Here is a 21535-nt window from a genome sequence, read left to right as displayed (position 1 = left end):
TTATTGACCAGGCTTAAATTGGCCCTTCAGGGCAGTTAGCCTAGTATTCACCTATAAATCTACTGTTTTAACTGATGAGAGATTAGTTGAGCAAAACATTATGCTCTACCCATAACATATACAGAGAACTTTATTTCTTTTTATTTAACTTTATATATTGCAAGGGGGAAAATATCAAACTCCTAACAGCAACACTGTGTTTCATCCTACAGAATTAATATTTGCAACAAGGATTGTGAGATGTATGGTGAGGGGTGGAAGTGGAAGATGGGAGGATAAACTATATAGTGGGTCATTAGGAGTGTGACACTGTGATAGACCAATGTTTCCTCCGTTTGCCTCAACAGATTTAGGCTGTTACATAAGTGAGAACACTATTTGCTATGCATTGTCTGTAGTTACTTATTTTTGAAACAGCAGATAAAATAAAAATAAAAAAATCTGTCACTACAATATCTATTGCACAGAAAAATATACTTCTGTCTGCACTGTGTTGAGGACGTATTCTGAAGCCTTTGTTTTTACAAAGTATTTTTTTCACAAACTTTGTTCTTGTTTCTTACTCTACTGTCTCTGTCTCAGCCTCAGCCCTGGTGGTACAATGACATAAAAAAAAGTGAGAATGAATGGGCAACAATGGAGATTTTACATACATGTCTTAGACCACTGTCGCTCTCCTTTTCTCTGAGGTATGGCAATCTCAGAGTTAGTATACACAAGCAGTGGGGAACGGGAGGGCAGGGAGGCTTGGCCCCAAGCAAAAAATAAAAAAAAAAAAACTTAAAAATGAAAACAGTGATTGTTGACATTTTGTTGTTATCCTGTAGTTTTCTTTTTTTTTTTTTTTTTGTAATTCCAGAACTCAATTGTGTGACTTGGAATTGGGATTGGGATAGGAATCTGAACGGTATTTGAATGCGTCCCTGAATAAACATACAGGAAACATATGTAACCACTGGACCCTAGATTTCCCGTAATCTAGTTTTACCAATATATTTTTCTGGGTGGGGGTATTACATATTTCGCAATAGATGGTTTTTCTGACTGTGTCCACAGATAACCATTTGAAATGTCAGCACCATTAGAGCAAGTCCTGAAAAGCAGAGATGAATGGCTAAAATAACAGACTTACACATATTAAGCCCAAAATGTCATTTCTTGGAATATTCCCTTTTCTCCAAGGTATTGCAGACTCAGAATCAGAGTTGGTGTATATAAACTTGAAGGGGTGCTTGTGCCCCCCCCCCCCCAGCAAAAATAAATTTAAAAGACAAAGAGCAATTTTCGACATTCACTCTTCTCCTGTGCTTTTGGTCTTTTTTTTTTTCAGTTTGCTGGCACTCAACATTTACAGTGCTGACATTTCAGTAGGGAGCCTGTGCCATATCACGTACAGTTAATTGCATGAGTTTTACTTCAAATTTGGCCTATTTCTTATACAGAAGTGCAGTGTCACACCACGTACTTGTGACTGGGTGTTTTACAGCTTAGAAAAAGTTAAAAGTGATTTGGATTAACTTTTTTGGGAACAATTCTGAAGGACTAGCTTTTGGGATGGACAGGTTATCATTGATGATTATGGGGGAGCAACACAGATGATTGTGGAGGGAGCAGCAGTATTAGACCTTAAAGGACAAAATGAAAAAGCCTGTCTACATTTCTGGTCAGTAGGCAGCAAATGTGGGTTTGAAGAGGCCACTGAAGAACTGAACTCCCAAGGGGAGAGGGGAGGTCACCTCCAGAAGCAACAAGCTGTCTCACTCCTTTCCACACAACTGTTGTCATGGAACAGAGGGGCTGATAAGGATGCCCAGATGAATGGCCACATGGCTCTTGTCTAGCCTATGAACACGCTGCTCCTGTTCAACCTGGATGAATGGACCAACTAGGTGAAGACAGTAGAGCCATCACACAAGATCCTTGGTGAGGGAAGTAAAAAAAAAAAATAAATAAAAAGCATGCATCAAGTTCAGTTTACTAAGTGCTCATAACGCAGACAGATCCAGAGGATACACGGTGGTGTTACTTCACAGAAATGGTGGTAGATACACTGATGCAAGCAAATTCCTAGAAAGAGGCAAGGCAAATGTAAAATAAGTCGTTGGCTAAACAGAATCTGTGCACTTCTTGTAATTAAATCAACTTTTCTGTGTCTGCTCTCAAACTTTCTGTAACACAGTTAATACAGTTTTCATCTATTGTCTCACTTGCTGTATATCCTTCATCATTGGCTACAAACTTCAGCATCCTAATGCTTCATACATCATTTGCTCTACTCACAAATGCCTCCCTATCCAATGCCTCACAGCAACACATCGTTTCCACCTTGGCATGAGGAGGCAACGGAATCATGGCATAAGAGTGCCTATGTTCAGGAGGGAGGTTACTCAATTTCCCAATGACATTTGTGCAATGTGGTGAACACAGTGAGTATATTGTATTTCCATATGTAAGCCTGCCCACTGCTATTCTGTACCTCTTAACAGGCTGCTATGTCTCAGGTCTCCAACTGAGGTTATCCCTTTAAACGTAGCAACCCACTCCCTCTTCCAAAAAGAGACAACCACTCAGTATCACCCTTCCCAGCTGGCCTCCTGTTTGAGCCACAATGTAGTGGCATAGTAAGGAACAGGATCCTATACCAGCAAGCCAGCTAACATTATCCTTGTATATACAAAGCAGATTACTTAGAATGTCCTAAATATGAGACACTGAAAATGGATTTAATTGCTAACAGAACTGCCAAAAAAGTTTCCAGGAAATGCTGCAAAACGCTGCCTTAAGTACAAGGAGAACAGAGTTTTAGCACACCTGTAGATTATCAGAGACAAAATTATTTTTTTATAAAAAAATCCAAATGGTTATAAAGGAAAAAATCTGAATTCATGAAAAGAAGAAACAGTATACAAGTACTAATCACTACTAAGAAAAATGCCATGAGTATATGGTGAGGAAGAGAGTGAATGAATCTTTGTTCATTCAGTAGTTTGCAGTCAGTAAAATGTCTCAAAATCTGAGTGCTACTTTGATAATTCTGACAGCCCAGATTCAAAGAAAATACATTCTATTTAGCAAACTTCAACAGAGATGCAATGCACTGTTTTCAGACATTATGTGCTATCTAACTGGAGTCAAAAGTTGCATAAACTGTAAGGTGTGCAAGAAGAAAAAAAAAATAAAGTACATGACAGATATTCACACCCTATGCCTCAGCGTCTGTCTTTCTGACAAGGTCACCAGAGCAAGTGGAAAAATACTATCACAAACATTATAGGCATAGACCAATCCTTGTCCTAAATGTCCTTAGAAGATTACAGTACAGAGTAAATACTCATTACACCACTAAACATAAATAATAGGGCTGCCAGTTCCAGCAAGACGACTTCACCCAAAACTCAGCAGATCATCTTCAATCCAGATTAGAACTAGAACCACCAAGAGAGTTGTATGTTTACTGTCAACATATCGAACAAAAGAAACCACCACCGTCATAAAGCAGTCTAATAACAGATAACATGACCACAACCATTCATACCTAAAAGATTTCAGATTACACAGGCCACAAGTAGAAGGGTCTCAGACTCTTAAGGAAAATGAAGGACACAGAAATAAATTTCCATATGGAATATGAACAGCAATTTCTTTACAATGCCAAGAAAAATATATGTGTGCCACAGTTTAGTACATAATTTGCTACTAATTTATATTCTCTCCCAATACAACTTACATATAAAGGATGTTACAGAATTACTGAACTTCTAAAGGTAAATTCCTAAACTCAAAAAAAATCATACGTCTCGCAAGTTGTGATTTCAGTTGAATTTAGCATGTGAAGTGTGTTAACTTCACTGCAAGAGTGACATTTCATTTGGATGTTACATAAAATGGGCTTTCTCAGAAAGAAAATGAGTAACTAAGCAGTTGTATTAAAAAGAGAGACAACATTTACAAGATTGGCCTTTCTAACCTTCCACAGTACCGCAAAGATACAAGTTTAACTCAAAACCAAAACACGAACAAACTAATAGTAAAAAAGAAAGAAAGAGCAACCGGCACTAAGGCAAACACCAGAATACCTGATGATCATGAAGTAAAGGCTGACAAGCAGACAAAAGCGCTAAATAAAATGATACAAGTTTAAGTTAAGGTCTATGCCCCGGTTTTATTCTCATTCTTGCACAACAAGAAAGGCACAAAGATGTATATTGTGCAAGCTATGGTGGTTTGAATTACACTTCTCCAATATGCAATGCAGCACTGTTAAACATTTTAAAAGAGCATCAGTTGCTCTGTTATGAGAAAAGGCCATAAATGAAATGGTAGCAAGCAGAAGACTACAAAAACAAAGGCCAAGAAAAAGCTACAACATCCTCTGTCTGACTGGTGGAGGGCTGAGTTGTCTGTGGGTGACCCACTTTCAGTGAAGAAATCTGGTTCTAGAAAGAATAAGTCAATGACAAGCATAGTTTTTATAATACCTCCATAAGCATAACAGTTATAACGCTTCAGTCCCTGTCTGGTCACAAATGCAGGAGGAAGACAGCACTGATGACTGGCTCAGGGTCAATTTAACCAGGATTCTCTACAAAGGGACCATTGAATACCTGATGAAAATGTTACAGAGCAAGTCGCCTTGGGTGGTAAAAGCACAAACACAAAAGCTGCTTTAGTTACCTAAGGATATGTGGAGCAAAAGCAACTCATCTACAGCATGTTTTTAATGCACTATGTTGCAGTTCCGTCGTATTAGGAATGTACACTTTGTTGTTATACTTGATATTCACCATACAGAGCCTTTTACTACCTCTCCAGTTGTCTAGTCTATGTGTTGTAATTACAACTGTGAAAAGGGAATATTAAACTTAAACCAAGACTGCAGTTAAAAAAAAAAAATGTGCTGACAATAACTTTAAGAACCTGTGCAACATGCAATAAAACTGAATTCTTCCTCAATCTGATAATATTTTTCTGTCATGCTGCAAATACAAAAACAATAAAAATACAAACAACCAAACTTCTCTTTGGCAAGCTGCATAAATATAAATGTTTACATTTTAAGAATGTAAATATTAAATTAAATTATGGAAAACAAATCTCAGTTCTGCAATAAATTGGGCTAGTCAGTCAAATAGGTAACACACATATTCCCACCTTCCTGCCATCTCAAGAGAGAGTGTCTGCAGGAATACTCCATGTACACGTTTCAGAGCATCACTCTGAAACATTGCACTTTACACAGCTCAGCTAATTAAAACAAACTTCACCTTATAATAGATTTGTAAATACACTACTTAAAAACAACTTTGTTTACTTATACAAAAATACACACACACACATATATATATATATATATATATATGCATTTGTGTATGTGTATACAGCTGCAAAAGAAACCATCAAAACAATATCTACTTTCCTTTAAAGTGGGCATTGTGTGGCAAAATTTGGATCGAAGTGTGAATTTTTATTTAGCTGGCAGCATGGCAGTAATGCCAGGTTGTGAGTACAAAAATCGAAGTTTCTGGTTACATTCATGCCATCTCTGAGCACTTTATTTATGGACTGTTGATAAGGATTTATATGTGTGGATTCACACAGGAGTATTTTTCAGGCATAGTCCACATGCACAACACAGATAAACAATGCAACAAACAATAAAAAATAGAGGAAAAAAAAAAGAAAATCAGCAATTGATACTTATAAAATATGCAGTTGTTGCAATGGTGATAAACGTTAGCTGCTTTACATACACACACCTTATACACATATACATACATACACACACACACACAAACACACGTTTGTATGTGTGTGTGTGAATACATATACAAACACAACATTTGTAATATAAATAGCAAAACGACTACACACAAGTCCAGTTCCTATAGTAAAGGATACATTCAAATGTTTGGTCATCAAGATTGCTCCCGGAGAAGCTTTGGGTTTTCTTTGTAATTACAACTGTGAAAAGGGAATATTAAACTTAAACCAAGACTGCAGTTAAAAAAAAAAATCTGCAGACAATATAACTTTAAGAACCTGCAACATCATCAAAGCCATCCACACATAGAAAATATATGTTCCATTGAAAACAAATGATGTAAGGCCACTTGCACATTAGGCTATTTAGAAATAGCAAGCTGTTCATGTTTTACTGCTAAGTGGATAAGGTAGAGAAACAAGTGGGACTGAATCAATTAAATCTTAGGGACTTTTTTAAACAGGAAACAAGTAAAACATGTTTGTATTCCAGCAAGTAATTCACATGTTGCAAGTGATTTACCATTACATACAGAGGATGTGGTGTCCACCTGTCACACAACCTCTGAACAAAACTAATGCTGTGTGAAAAAACAAGATGCAAGATAAAATGCAGAACACTAAACAGAGAGTGACTTTAAAAAAATAAAGATTATACTCAGCTAGAAAGCAGAATGTCAGATAATGATCATGTTGTATAGAAAGATTCACATAGTCTGTCCTGGTGCTGAAACAAACACCAGCTAAAGAGTGTGGGAGTTAACAGATGTCTAGGAGATGACAACAATGTAGTTCATACCCCAGAATGAACAACTCTCCCAACAAAAGCAACCACTTCCTATTACAATACACTTAACTACTTATGAATTACCTTAAACTCTGGCAAATTCAAATCAGTATGCTATTGAACCATTAAAAAATTAGTACTGGATAGAAATACATTCTATCCTGTATCTACACTTTTGTAAAAGAACTGGACCTTGACACATATTTGGGGAAAATAATTTAAAAATACTGCACAAAATAGAGCCTATTATCATAGCTAATATTCATTACAATAATATCAATAATTAAAATGTAAATATGAATCATCTGTTATAAATTGATCTTTTAATACCTTCTAAGACAATCATAACACAACAGTTAAAGACAAAGCAGACAATGACAGATCAGAATGTATTCAATAAGCTAGTAAAGAATGACATCTACTTTCAAGACTGGTTTGCCACAGCGCCATTACATCAATTGGCAAAAAAAAAAAAAAAAAAAACATAAGCAAGCCTTAGAAATCAGAAAAGACTACAGGCATGATGAACAGATGATGGAGGAAGAACCAGAACGTGGCTGTCTGCCTTCCTCCAACATGCAAGCCACAATGATGTCAGGCTGGAATTCAAGTGTCTAAGTTCGTCCAGCTGGCAAAAGCAGAAGAGGGTGAGGTGAAAATGGTTTACCAAACTATTCTGACACAAAAAATAAGGAACTTGCTAATTAACAAATGACTATGAATCATCAGTGATAAATTACTCTTTAAAATCTCTTTTCTTTAAACAATACAACATAAAGTATAAAACACAGCAGCCAATAACAGATCAGTATGCAAGTAAAAAACAACCACATCACTTTGCCAAAAAATGTGTTTCGACAACACAAACACAAAACTTAATGTGCAAATATTAATGAAATATAAAAAAATACAGATATAATGCACAGATGGTGGAAGAAGACCCAGAACTTGATTCTCTTCTTCCAACACTCAAACGATGTGATGCATAAATTCATGAGGATCAGCTGGCAAAGCCAAAAGAAGCAGAACAGGTTCTGGAAGAAAGGTTCTATAGATAAATAAATAATGAATGCGAAACTGTGATACCAGGAAAGCTATTTCTCAGTTTTACATCTCCTGGGGAATGGATGGAGAACACACCTCTCAAATGTCCCTGATTTTGACTCAAATTTTAGGCCTGTCCCTCTTAATCCTTCTTAAAGCTGGTGACTGTTGGAGAAAAGCTGGTGAACTGCACTTCATAAATAATTCTAGTAATTAGATTGATAGACTTCTTATCATTTAGAAAATGTATATCCATTCACATTCTCTTATTCTGGTGATACCTCATATTGTTAATATTTTAAAAGTCTCCCTGACTCGGTTGAGATTTGCCCCTGACTGGTTGTATTATTTACCCTATTCTCATAAACAAATGGGAATATTTAACAAACTGATGCACTACAGCAACTGTACATTTATCAAACTATAAAACCAATGCACAGCATCCACACTGCTGCATAACAACACCTATTGCATAAAGATGCTAGGAACGGTTTCACTTCCTCATTTCCGGCCTACCACGGTGGCAAACATATGCATTACAACCATCAGCACTGTTACTCAATGTCATCTAATCCAAATAACGTCAAAAAGAGTCTAGATTGTGTGCTTCCCCCAGTCTTCCTTTGTCGGTTTTGTCATGACATTGTCAGACAACTGCACATAATGATTTCGGTTATCTCTTCTATTACCACCAACAAAACTTAGACGGGAACAGACTAGAACTGGCCATTTATGAATAGTTGTAATTTCATCTGTCTTCACGACACACTGCCAATCAGGCCCATAACTACTCGGAGGGCGGCTGTTAACGACTATTACTAAAATAATAATAAAAAACATAAATCATTACCTGCTTCTGGACATCAGCATCACTGAGAGCCATGATGAAATATGAAAAGGTAAGTACAAATTAATAACAGCAGCAGCAAGACCACTTCTACACAAGTAGATCCTTCAAAATGAAAATAGTGGTAACTGAAAGCAGGTAACACTTCTGCACCAACGCTATCACGATCAGCTGACTCCTGAAGGCCAAAGCTCCGCCCAGTTCCTTTCCAGTCAGCTGATTCCGGCATTACATGGTACACATGATGTCAGTGACTGAAGTACTGCAAAGAACGTGTCTGTAAAGTTTAAAACAGTCTCGTGTAGTTTCCCTTTCTTTGTAGATCTAGTATCACTGCCCTTCTTTATAAGAATATGTGTGAAATGTTATAATAAATATCTACTCTGTACTTTTTTGTTAATGAAAAGGCAAAAGCTTAAGACCGATAGCAAATCACGTGACTGGCTGTCACCTTGGAGAAAGTCGAATAAGTTGGTGAAAAAGTCAAAGCGTACGTTATATAACGTGTTTACGCATGGGCTGGCTATTTGACATAGCATGGTAGTCGCTGTGGCGTTTTATTAGTGCGCCTTAGAAATAAAACTATTGAATATTATGTAGAGATTCTTTTGTTTAGGAGATGTGTGCTTGGGTGTTATTATTATTGCTACGGTCTGTAATGTTTAAACCGCGCGTTGGTGTTTTTAATGGACTACTAGAAGTTAGCTGGGTGGGGATATTCAGATAAAGGCATCTTTCCTTATCCGCATGTGACTGTGGTGCAAATAGTGCGTTTAGCATTATGGCATGGCTGAAAGGTGGAATGTTGTATGCTGTGCGTGCAGTTTAGTTTAACGCTGTAAAAATCTTAATCTGTAGTGAACAATAGAGATGGTTTTAAACGTGCACTGGAGTGTGGTACGTAACGCGTACATCATTGGTCTGACGTAGAGTCTCGGTTTAGTTTTGCACCTTGCCCTTTAACCTATGATGTTCTGTAACCTGTCATGGCTGCCGCTCTAAATTAAGAACTTGGTAAGGAGTTACAGTGTAGGCTCTGACCCTGAGCATCCTGAAAGGAGGCAGACATTGAGGGGGGTAAGGGCAAAATTACTCTCCTATACTTGCAGTTTAAGTTACTTTGCATTCGGTACATTTTATGAACTACAAGTGTTAAACCTGTGGTTAAAGGAAGTTTTAAGTTTAGGTTTAAAATGTTTCAAACCGGGCACATAACAGTTCTGTTTAAAGGTTGGATTTGTACTGATATGTTACTTTTGGTTACGCCTTTTTGCAGAGGGTTACGTGTTTGTTTAGAATTTAGACAGTTTTGCTGGTTGGCTCACGTAAGCGGTGTTTGCGAAATTCAGTAACCGTTTAGTATTGTTAACTGATGCCCGGCGATAGATTTGTATCCGAAACATGAGTTTCGGTTCATTGTGTGTGAAAGACTACTTGGTTCTGTGCAGTTTGACTTAATTTAGTTAATAATTGACATTGAGTTAATAACTGATTAAGTTATGACAGTTTTACAATTTAAATGTATACAAGTATATGTGAGGGAGCAAGGGTGTACTGTAGCTAGGCATACTCGGTGTACTCCAATGAGCACATTTTTTTTCTGAATGTCTCAAACTTCAGCACTCAAAAAAAAAAAATACAGAATGTTTTGAACTGCATAAACAAATATGTACAATATAGAGGTATACAAAGAATCCTTGTGTGAAAAGAATGCATCTCTAAAATAGCTTTTTCTGGCCATAAACAGTTGAAAGCAATGTGTCCCCTTCCTTATATACTGGAGGGAGGGGGGGGGGGTAGCACTTTGAGGACTGAGTATATTTTTAAAATGATAGGTGGGGGCAACAACATTACGTTTGAATACAGACTAAATTTCTGGCTACACCCCTGTGAGAGGGAGAGACTGCATACCTCCCGGAGAACTGTCCAGATTATTTATTGGTCTGTATTTTTGGTCTGTTCCTAATAAAAGTTTGTTTTCTGGATTTTTGTGGTGAGTAAATGAGGACTGAAGTCATTATGTAATGACAAGGCATTTGAGTTAAAGACTTTGGTCTTCAGAAAATGCATGGTAACACAAGCTCTTGCATTCTATTAAATTTCTAAGTTTATAAGAGCAATATTTAAAACTTGTCCCCATTTTTGGGGCTTTGTTCCTATATTATTTTTGTCCAGATTTTTGTGCCCAGACTTTAAGAGCTATGCTGAAGTTTTTTTGTTAATTTGTTTACCCGTTTAACAACTGGGTGATGACCTGTCTGCTTTGACATGGATCTTTAAGTGCTAATTTTCTCTGTTTATGCTTTCCCATATTTGAAAGGGTCGTTTGCTTCGTATGGTTGTATACAGTCTATGGACCAGTGTTCGTTACATCTACGAACGGTCACGGTCTGCAAGTTGGGATTACAGTTTATACATATGTATTGTAGTCCCAAACTATTCTCCGACCAAGTCCAGTATAAATAGTTGATTCTTACAGCATGAACCAGTTATTTTTTGTGCAAGTTGGTACACATCCGAGTAGATTGTGAAGAACGTTGCATAATCGTTAGTTTAGGCATGACTGTTGGCCTTATGAAGCCTTTTTTTAACATGCCTAAAGAAAACCCCATGTTCAGTGTAATAGTAAGTCTGGAATTGCTGGTAGCTAAAGGTGACCACCTTTTAATGTGTTTAGCATGTGATGGAACAGTTTGTGTGCGTATAAGTTTTGTGTATATGAACTGTGACATTACCTCTAAAATGTCTGATTTTTCTGGTGGATCATCAGGTACTGTGACATTGTAATTATAGTCTGTCATAGCCATGAACTTGGCTGTATTAAAAGGGTAGTGGGAGAACTAGTAGTTAGGCTAATTCTTTATTAATGTAATACAACTTTGTTCTAAAGTTGCTTGGCTGTGGTATGTTTTGGTAGCTTTTAAATAAAACTTTACTGCTAAGAGTATGCAAAAAAAAAAAATTTTTCTAATAGGCAGGATAGCTTTTTTTGGGTGGCAAATATTTTATGCAGTACATGTGTAGTATTTTTTATTGGCAGTAGTGGGTGGGACTGAATTAAAGGATACTTGATGTAGGTGGGATGGCTCTGAAAATAGAGGTCTTAGATGTACCTCTTATTCCCATCATTATTGATGTTTATTATTAAGCGATATGACTGCCCTGCCCCAGTAGTGGCAGAGGAAGAAGTGGAGGAAATTGGAGCTCATCATTCCTATTTAGACAACTTGTAACTAACTTGTCTGTTCTTTAAAGAATCCATACTAGTGCTCTACTGCTTAGTCTTACCAATGATAACGGTTATAATTTATCATTTTCTTTGTAGTTGTCTGATGGTGTTAATATGTACACAAGTAAAATAAAATGAACAAGCGCGTACACAAGTAAAATAAAATGAACAAGCGCCATCTGTCTAGTTCATCCTCAGCATCACCAGTGTTGAGGGGGAAAAAAAGTGAAAAACAGAGAAACTAGCTAGTGGTCTTGAAAATAAAATACATTTTTTTTGTAAATTTTTTTGGTTCCTGAGGCTGGCATGTCTGTGAAGAAAGGCTTGTTGCTTTTGGAACACTACCTGGGTTTCATGATTTTTGGAAATTACTATGACTGTGCTCATCAATGAAGTTTTAAGACCAATAATATACACAAGTAAGAAGCCCCTGTATGAGGGGTTGACTTGTCCATGCATGAATTTCTCCTGTTTTGTGTCCAGTTTCAGGCTTATCTGGATGTCACTCCGAGGAATTTATGTACTAAAGGTGTGTTATGAGCATATGTTTATGCTGTATTATGGGCATACTTGAGTAACTTCATTCCTTCTTGCTCTTCACCTGTTGCATCACTGAATTTTAGGTAGTGCTATATTGGTGTGTACCTTGTGGGTTCTGGTTTTTCACTTAAATAGTGATCCAAAACACAATGTTGCTTAATTATGTTACATCGGAAACTACCTGTTTCAAGTATGTAGGCAAAATGTAAGTTTTTCATTGCTTTTTTAATGCTTTGTGTTTTAAATTGGTCTCCTTGAAGAATCGTGTTTTTAAGTGGAGCAGCAAATCAAATCTTAAAGTTTTACAGATTATACTAACATTCCTTGCATATCAACTACATTTGTGATTGGGTACTGCTCACTACTGAGTTTTCTGCAGTCTTTTATGTAATTAGTTTGTGAATTCACTTTTTAAGTAAACAGTTTTATTTCATATTTTTAAAGTTTTTTTACTGTTTTCTTTAACATCTGAGTCATTTAGTATAGCTAGCCTTTCAATGCTTTGAAAATTCACATTTTTATATTTTACATGTCATGGGTTTGACAGTTATTGAATAAAAATGTTAAATGGTATAACAGCACGTTTGTTAGCTGAGCATACATCCAGCAGGTTCCTATTATAACCTCGAACTTGTAAAACTTAGAATGTCACATGGTCGACACCATATGATTGAACTTTTACAAGTTCGAAGGTTACAACAAATGACTCTGTGGCAGAATGGGAAGATTTCCCTTTCCTGCACTGAAGTGCGATCTCGGAGTTGGTATATTTAAGTAATGGGGGTGCAGGAGGGCTTGCCCCCATGCTCAGAGCATTTAATTTTTTTTTTTTATTATACATTTGATGTTTCAAATTTCGCTCATATGGTTTCGATAATGAGATTCAAAGTTTTAAACTTAGTGTGTGTGTGTGTGTGTGTGTGTGTGTGTGTGTGTGTGTGTGTGTATATATATATATATATATATATATATATATATATATATATATATATATATATATGTATGTGTATATGTATATATGTGTGTGTGTGTGTGTGTATATATATATATATATATATATATATATATATATATATATATATATATATATATATACATATATATATATATATACACATAATAAAATGCTCCCATTCCTGATTCTTTTCCAGAGTAAAAAAGTGCTACTTGACCACACCTTCCCCTGGAACAAATGCCATAATGTAAGTAGTTCATATCACTGTAAACATTGCCATAGGCAGGGTTATTTGAGGTGATGCTTTTATGTCTAATGTGTTATGCAGCCTCTCTTTTCTGTTTTGACATTTGGTGGGGGGGTAGTGCTGCCCTTTACTCTGTCTTCTTTAGAAATGGCTAGGTGGTCGTTAAGGGAGCACTGGCCTCCCTTACAAATAGCAACAATGAAGATTGTAGGCTGCCAATGTGGTTGATCAGGGAGATGCTTACACCGGGGTGAATCCTATTCCCACACTTGCTGCCTGTGCCCCAACATAGCAGAAAAAATGCAGGCAAACAATAAATAATGAACATATTGCCCTACTGCGACCATTGATGTCCTGAACTTGTATATACTAATGTCATACCTCAAAAAAAAAAAGGGGAACTTGTATATACCCATCAAAACCTACAAGAGTTTGTCACTTGAAGGATGGGTATTTTGTAGCTGATGACTTTTCACATGCAGAGTGATTTTTCAGGAGGTGTACTTCCAGATTTTACCTTTCAGCATTTAGGACACAGTTAAAACTTAAAGAAACCTTCAAACTGTGTAGTGGATTGGAGAAGTACTGCCAATAAAAAAGGGGAGTGCATAACTTCCCAAGCTCAGGTACTTTGTTAGTTTCTGGTATACTTGTCGTGGAGGGAAATGAACTGTCTCAGCCAAAAGGCAGCCAACCAAGTAAATGGCATGCACAGCCTAATACACGTGTTGCTGCAAAAGCTAGTAGTAGTTCTCATGCAGCTTAGCAAATGCCTCCTGTTCCACAGCTTTCTGTGGTGATACCTCTGCAGTCCAGATATCCAGAGTCCTATTTTCCCATCATCCTTATCTGAGCCAGGTAGTTATACAGCAGGTAGGGTCCTGGTAGACAATATGATATGAATAGTGACAAATGCATGTGTGATTGAGAGGGAGGATAGAGGAATAGTGAGGATGCAGGGAGTAGGGGTGGCGAAGGTGGATGAGTTTAAATACTTGGGATCAACAGTTCACTGTAATGGTGAGTGTGGAAGAGAGGTGAAGGAGAGTACAGGCAGGATGGAGTGGGTAGAGAAGAGTGTCAGGAGTGATATGTGACAGACTAGTACCAGTAAGAGTGAAAGGGAAGGCCTACAAGAGGCGAGACCAGCTATGTTATATGGTTTGGAGACAGTGGCCTGACAAAAAGGCAGGAGTCAGAGCTGGACGTGGCAGAGTTAAAGATGTTAAGATTTGCACTGGGTGTGATTAGGGTGGACAGGATTAGGAATAAGTATATTAGGGGGTCAGCCCAGGGTGGAAGGTTTGGAGACAGTCCGAGTGGCGCAATTGCGTTGGTTTTGGACGTGCTGAGGAGGGATGATGGGTATATTGGGAAAAAGATGCTAAGGATGAAGCTGCCAGGTAACAGGAATAGAGGAAGGCCTAAGATGAGGTTTATGAATGTGGTGAGAGAGGACATGCAGGTGGTTGGTGTGACAGAGCAAGATGCAGAGGGCAGGAAGAAATGGAAACAGATGATCCGCTGTGACGACCCCTAACTGGAGCAGTCGAAAGAAGTGACAAATATGGTTATGACACAGACTATAACAGAATACCAGAAGTGTTATGGGGTTACCTGTGAAGTAGACATAATTCTTCACATGGGGAAGTGATTGATTAGTAAAGAAATAAGGTTACAGCAGTGCGCTTAGCATCCCTGTTTTAAATTTCTGGAACCAAAAAACTTCACTGCCTCCTGGTTTTCTTTCACCTGGGCCTCAGGCATACATTAATTATACTGTCACTGACAACAGTGCTTCCACTAACTACTGACTAGTTTCTTCTGTCTTCTCTCACGCTGTCAGAGTAAGTAATTTCTGATGTGGTTACTTGTTTTAAAGTGGTATGCATGGTAAATGCAGTAGCAAGTATAATTTGCTAAGGTAATCCTTCACTGAAAGCCCCTAAAGTGTCTACTACCAGGAGGGCTAATGCTGCCTTTTTACAAAGGATATGGCAAAATAAGTTCTACTTGGGCAACTTGATTCCTAAGGGAAGTGCAGGTATGTTCTAATTTTAAAGTAAATGTGGAAAACTGCTTAAATGACTAGGTTCATAGATCATTACTAAGCTAATCACCACTAGGGCCCTTACAACCCTAGCTGCGCACTCCAAGCCATTTGGGTTCCAAGTATCATATGAGGGGGCAGATAGCTAAGGATTTGTGTGGGAAGTGTTAGGATAATGATGGCCTGTGTTTGTAAAGCACACAAGACGGACCAGGGGTAGAGTTATGATTTCTCACCCAATTGTCAAGGTTTTGTTTGAACAGGGCTATGAACTCTGTTTTACATGGATGGGGAGCCTATTCATAGTGTGGGGATTATACCTCTCAACTGTCCAGATTTTTGCCTCTTATTTTTGGTCTATTCCTCATAAAATTTGTGATTTTGTGGCAAATCACGGGGATGATCTGAGGATTGAAGTCACTAAATAATGATGTACATTTGAGTTTCAGACTTAAAATCTTTCAGAAAATGTATATTAACAGAAAAACTTTTAGTTTATAAGAACAATGTTTAAAGTCTGCCCCCCCCCCCCACCCATTTTGTCAGGCTTTGTCAAGATTTCTTGCACCTAAGAGGTTGAGAGGTATGGTGGAGATCCTTTGGGAAATGCATGTCTCTAGCACATTCTGTTTATCACAAGCAAAGTTCAGATCCTTGGATCTAGGGTTTCTGGTGCTGTTTTGATAGTTGCAGAAGCTGAGGTAGCTCTGTCACAGAGTTTCTATAATAAGTTGAGCAGAGTATTAAAAGATTCAGACAGACTAAAAAAATCCTTCCCAGTAGCCTGCAAGTTATAGGTTACTTAGTGGAACAATGAACATTAGAAAAGGTATTGCTAAAACTTTTTTTGTTGTATCTTTTGGCTTTTCCCAGTTAGGGGTCGCCACAGCGGAACTCCGGTCCGCTAATGATTGGCAGATTTTTACGTACCGAGTTGTCAGCTCTGACGCACAACCTTCAATGAAGGTATGCCCATTCACGCATGTCTCCACATAGAAGACACTTTAGCTGAGAATCAAACAGGACAACATCTTTCTGTGAGGCGACAACGCTACCGCAGCACCACCACCGCAGTAAAAGGTATTGCTAAAACGAATGGAAAAATGAAATGACCTAGAGGAGATGTTCTTAATCGGTCATTGTATCCTTTAAAAGCCCCCTGTTTCTTTCTCTTTGCCACTCCTGTCTGGTTTCTCTACTTAGACAGAAATTATCAAGAAAAAAAAACACTTTAATTTTTGCCAGTGATCTCTTCTATATCCTTCTAGTTAACCTTATAATTTTATTGTGGAATGCAAATGCTTCCATTGCCCTGCTCATAAACTCCCAGCTTTCTCTGTCAGATGCTTTTTCTGCATTGAGACCCACCAGCAACAGTGGTATTTTCTTACATTCTGCTTCCCTCTGGATCATCAGTGTTCTATTAATGTTGTCAAATGTTTGCCTCCCCTCCACAAAACCACATTGATCCATATGTGACAATGTTGGTGTTACTTTTGCAATTCTTTTAGCCATTATAGACATAAAGATTTTATAGTCATGGTTTAGGATTGAAATGGGCCTGTATGAAACTGGATCTGATGGGTCTTTACCCTCTTTAGGTATTACACCCACAACTGCTTTCTTCCAGTATGTTGGTGCTTCTCTTCCTCTTAAAATACTTTTAAACTATACCTTCCAGACATTTTTCAGTTTTTTTTCCTTCCTAGCTTCCAAACTTCCATAGAAATAACACACATTTCTGGGGATTTTCCTTTGAATTGTCTAGACATCACCATTTTTATTTCATCTCCTCCTATCGTGACTGTTAGTATTTCAGCCTTATCTACTTTTATCCCTGACATATTTAATTATTTCATAAACATTTCCATTTGTACCTTTTCTTGATTTTTATATTTCTCTATTTTATGTAGACTTTTTTTGTAAAATTTCTAAATATTTCTAGTACTTCTACAGGATCTCTCATCTTCCTTGTTATAGGCTCCATAAGCTTGGTGATGACCCTTTCTACTTTCTGTTGCCCGAGTCGTTGTGCTAAGTTTTTGTGATCTGGCATTATCAAAAAACAGTTTCTTAACCTGCACAAGTTTTGAAAGATTGTTATTGAGGTAATCCCTTATTTTCTGTTTAGCATTCTGCAGTCCACCTCCCTTGCCAGTATCCCCTTTGTACTACAAATCTACCATTAATATATTTTTTTATCCTATTGGCGCTCCTCTTGCATTAAATACAAGTACTCTTCTTTTCATTTGTCCCAGGTATTCCACTGAATAACCAGCCTGAAAACCTTTATCAAATTCACACGTTCATTTCTTTCCAAATGTGTATCCTGTAGCATAGGTGTTTGTATTATACATTTTTGTATATAGTTCACAACTCTTTCTTGTGTATATAACTGTGAGACCATTAACATTTAAAGATAATATAGAAAGCATCATTATGCTAAAAAGCTATTCTCACTTTTTATGCTTAACAGTTAAGTATCTAGTTCCAGCTTTTGTGTTACATGCATACACTAATATTTGGCAGGTTGGTCTTTTATACAGTTTCTTGTCCTTTCCATTTGTGCCTATGTCGCATCTTATTAAACTTTGCTTTATTGAAAGTCCTCAAAAAAATACACCCCTAAAACATCTTAAGCTTAATACTAGCACTCAAAATTGTATACATAATCAAATATTGATGTTTACCCTCCTAATAACAACAATTATTCCAAACTGACAAACACACACACTCACTTGAGTTAACTTAAAAGGAAGGTTATCCATTCTAAGACTCATGGTACAGCCTGTGCTTCTACTAAGTGCTATCTGGTTTTGTCTTATCTTCCCAGATTGGGAAAATATTTGAATGTTTTCAGAAAACATTCTCTCTTAGCCATTGATAGAAAGAAGTGTTCTGTTTTTATTTATCAGATTGTCTCTGTCTCTGTGGAGACATGAGAACCAGATACAGAGTTGCTTCTCCGTATTTGTTAGAAGAAAGCTTTATTACATTTAGTGTTCTTTTTTTATTTGTTTTCTCTTAAAACATTTTACTGGATCAAGCCAAGGGTCTTATTCTAGTTATTCCCCTTTGCAAGAACAAGAAAAAGCACATCAGTTTTTCTTGTATCATGCTCTTTATACCAGACTTCTTTTTTACGTTGTAATGCCTATATTTCTTAAAACTGAACAAGGAGAAAGAGAAAAGGAGGGAAAAACAGGGGCACCTGTTTACTTTAGTATCCCCATTACACTTGAAAATGATTGAAAACTTTACTTTATACCGTGTAGATTATAAAAATACTACTGTTAATAAAATGTCAGTTTATTTGCAGCTAACTCCCTCATCTTCCCCTCTCCTAAGTGGTGTTTTAAACATGAAGTAGGTTATATGCTTTAGAGTCTCCTAAAGGTTTAACAAATTCAAAAAACTTCAAGTATTTCCAGGTTTTCTTCTGTCAAGTTTCATGAATATAATTAATGCTTTGTAATCCCACATTTATTTGTCAATTTCAGAGTTGCTGGTTTTATTCCTGTTTATCTCAGTCTCCCAAATCTGATCTCTGCTTAATTTCCAAATTACTCTCCGTTCATTTAGTCAACTCTTGTGCTGTTTTCTGTTTTTTTTTTTTTTTTTTTTTTTTTCTTCAGGCCTTTTCCATTGAAATACTGGAAATGGTTTCACTGGTACAGTCTCTTGCTGGTCTTTATTACCAGAAGAACAAGAAGCAGAATCTACTTCTGTTTCACAAATCACTTTTTGTTGGACAGACATTTTGGATTTCCTCCTTAGCATGTTCTGCATCAAAAATGATTGTCCTTCCAGGGAAGAATATTCTTAAGATAGCTGGATACAGCAGCTTGAATCTCACACCTGCTTCTCTACATTCCCTGATTACTGGAATATATTTACTCCTCTTCTGCCTGGTGTACAGTAATTATTTTTCCAAAAACTACTAGAGATGCTCCATATCCATAGGTCTAACTCCTCAAGCATTACCTGATTGAAAGGTCTAAATCTAATATGTGACATTAACAAAATCAGGTCTAAATCTAATATGCGACATTAACAAAATCTGTTGGAAAGACAGGTTTGTCTCCCAGAGGCTTCCCCGTCTATTGAATAGACTCCCAGTACACGTCAAAGTATGTTGCTGACCCTCTTCTAGCATAACCTTGATGAGTGGATGGGAAATCGCAAATTTGTCTCGGGTTCCACCTGTGTCCCTCATTGACAGGGGTGACAGGTGCTGATTGAGGTTTGTTTTTTGGGATAAACTCTTGGCTAGGTTTGTAAGGGCCCCAGGGCCATTCAACTAGTAATTCCTATGATTATTGGATTTTACTATGTGCATGTTACTCGAAAGGAATCTGCATGAAGAACAGTCTCTTAAAGAGTAAAGGCATTTATTTCTTTCCTACCCTTTTACGTGCTTTAACTTAGAATTCTCCTTTATAACACAGGAATCGACTGTATAAATTGCATTTAACTTTGGAGCCACCTTTGCATTATTTTTATTAGTTTCAAAAATATTTTCCCCTTCTGCATTCTCAAGTTATATGGGTTTAAACCTCCTATTTTTCTGCTTTAATACTTCTTTTTCTGAAGATGACACCTACTGGATATTCTCTAATAAAGCAGCTCACATGTTTCTTTTGTTTTCTATGTGTGTATGTGCATATTTAAATATAGTATTTGGTCTCAGTTGTCAACTTCACATAGTTCAGGCATTTAGACCACCATTTGCAGCCAGGAGTGTGGAACTCTTTGATATTGGAAGTTGTCAATGTTTTATGGCAATTTTTATTGACGCTGACTGCCTTCTTGTGTTAGTGTCACTGGAAGGGGTATTTTAAGTTAAGGGTTTCAAATGATAAAAAAAAAGTTACAGATAAGAGAGTGGTTGTAGTCTTCGGCTATAAGATAAAGCCTAGCATCCCACTGATTTTTCTCTGTACCTTCTCCATTTGCACTGACAGATGTGATTACAATACAGAGTAGGCTTTAGTATTTTACAATTGTCTGATAAGAGCTGTATAAAGGGGCAGTTACATATTTGGTGTCGCTCGTCTAGTCAGGATACACTAGACAAGACTTTATGGGTTCTGTTCAAGCAGCTTTATTAGGTACAAACATATCCGGACTGATTCTTATTAACTTTGACTTATGCAGACTATATACAAACCAGCTATTAAACTTGTACATGCTCACTCTCTGGCTGCACTCTTAAAATGGCACGGAGATCAGCATGTGCTCAGTATTTATATTCACGTTCAGTCTTTGAGATGCTTCATAAAGATATAGCACACATGCTCTGTTCTTCATCCCCCCCCTTTGGGAAATGGCTTACACAATATTGATATCAGTGGACATGCAGTCAATACAGATAATTCTCTGTCATGCATTTGTACAGAACTGGATACACACATACACAGCGACCTAGACTTGATTGTATATTTCACACTAGGTCTGGAAATACAGCCAGAACGTGTGACAAAATTTAGAATCAGACTTGGCAGCTGGAACTGTCTCTGCTGAATATTCAACCTTAAGAACCTCATCTGGAATGGAAGTAGAAGTTAAGACACGTTCTGCAACAGAAACATTCTGGATTGCTCTGAGATCTAGAGTCTGTATCACAGGAACAATGCTGCAACAACAATTATGGTACAGGACGATGTCTGCAATTTCTCCTGTACTCCTCACCCTCAGATTCTATGAAGTAGGATCTCGGCTTGGTGCATATACCTGTTACTTGACCAGTCCAGTTGAAACCTTTCACCATTTGTATCCTCACTGTCTGTTCTTCTTTCAACAGACTAAGAAATTTGCTCAGTTTATCATGGCTGGACTTGTGGAAAGAACACTTCTTGAATAATTGGGCTGTAATGGATCTGTTCTTAGGTTTATGCCTCAACAAATTGGAACTTATAGGCAATGTTGTTGTGGTTTGCCTGGATAGAATTCTCTGAGCAGGCGAGTCAAGTATATCGTCACAGGTTATATTTGAGATTGAGTAAATTCAAAAAGACATCGGTATTGTCACGCTTTGACCTTTCAAGTCATTGTTTTGCACTCTGTATAGCACGTT

General features: G+C 37.3%; 2 protein-coding genes across 3 annotated transcripts in view; one reads left to right on the top strand and one right to left on the bottom strand.

Moving 5' to 3' along the window:
* ATP6V1E1 (ATPase H+ transporting V1 subunit E1) overlaps positions 1 to 8877 on the bottom strand; it is a 403891-nt gene extending 395014 nt beyond the window's left edge. Inside the window, exon 1 of the mRNA XM_044087600.1 lies at positions 8442 to 8877. Coding sequence (XP_043943535.1) covers positions 8442 to 8474 — 33 coding nt within the window. The 5' untranslated portion in view covers positions 8475 to 8877. The remainder of the gene's footprint in view (positions 1 to 8441) is intronic.
* A 517-nt stretch (positions 8878 to 9394) lies between these two features.
* The window catches only part of BCL2L13 (BCL2 like 13), a 583548-nt gene continuing 571407 nt past the window's right edge, over positions 9395 to 21535 (top strand). Inside the window, exon 1 of one of the 2 annotated variants that reach the window (XM_044087597.1) lies at positions 9395 to 9515. The gene's annotated coding sequence lies outside the window, so the exon portion shown is untranslated. The remainder of the gene's footprint in view (positions 9516 to 21535) is intronic. The other variant, XM_044087598.1, reaches the window with a different exon arrangement.

Source organism: Protopterus annectens, chromosome 11.part0 (assembly GCF_019279795.1).
Source record: "Protopterus annectens isolate FY-2018-M chromosome 11.part0, PAN1.0, whole genome shotgun sequence".
Lineage (NCBI taxonomy): Eukaryota > Metazoa > Chordata > Ceratodontiformes > Protopteridae > Protopterus > Protopterus annectens.
Note: the sequence above shows the minus strand (reverse complement) of the source record. Positions and strands in the feature narration are given on the sequence as shown.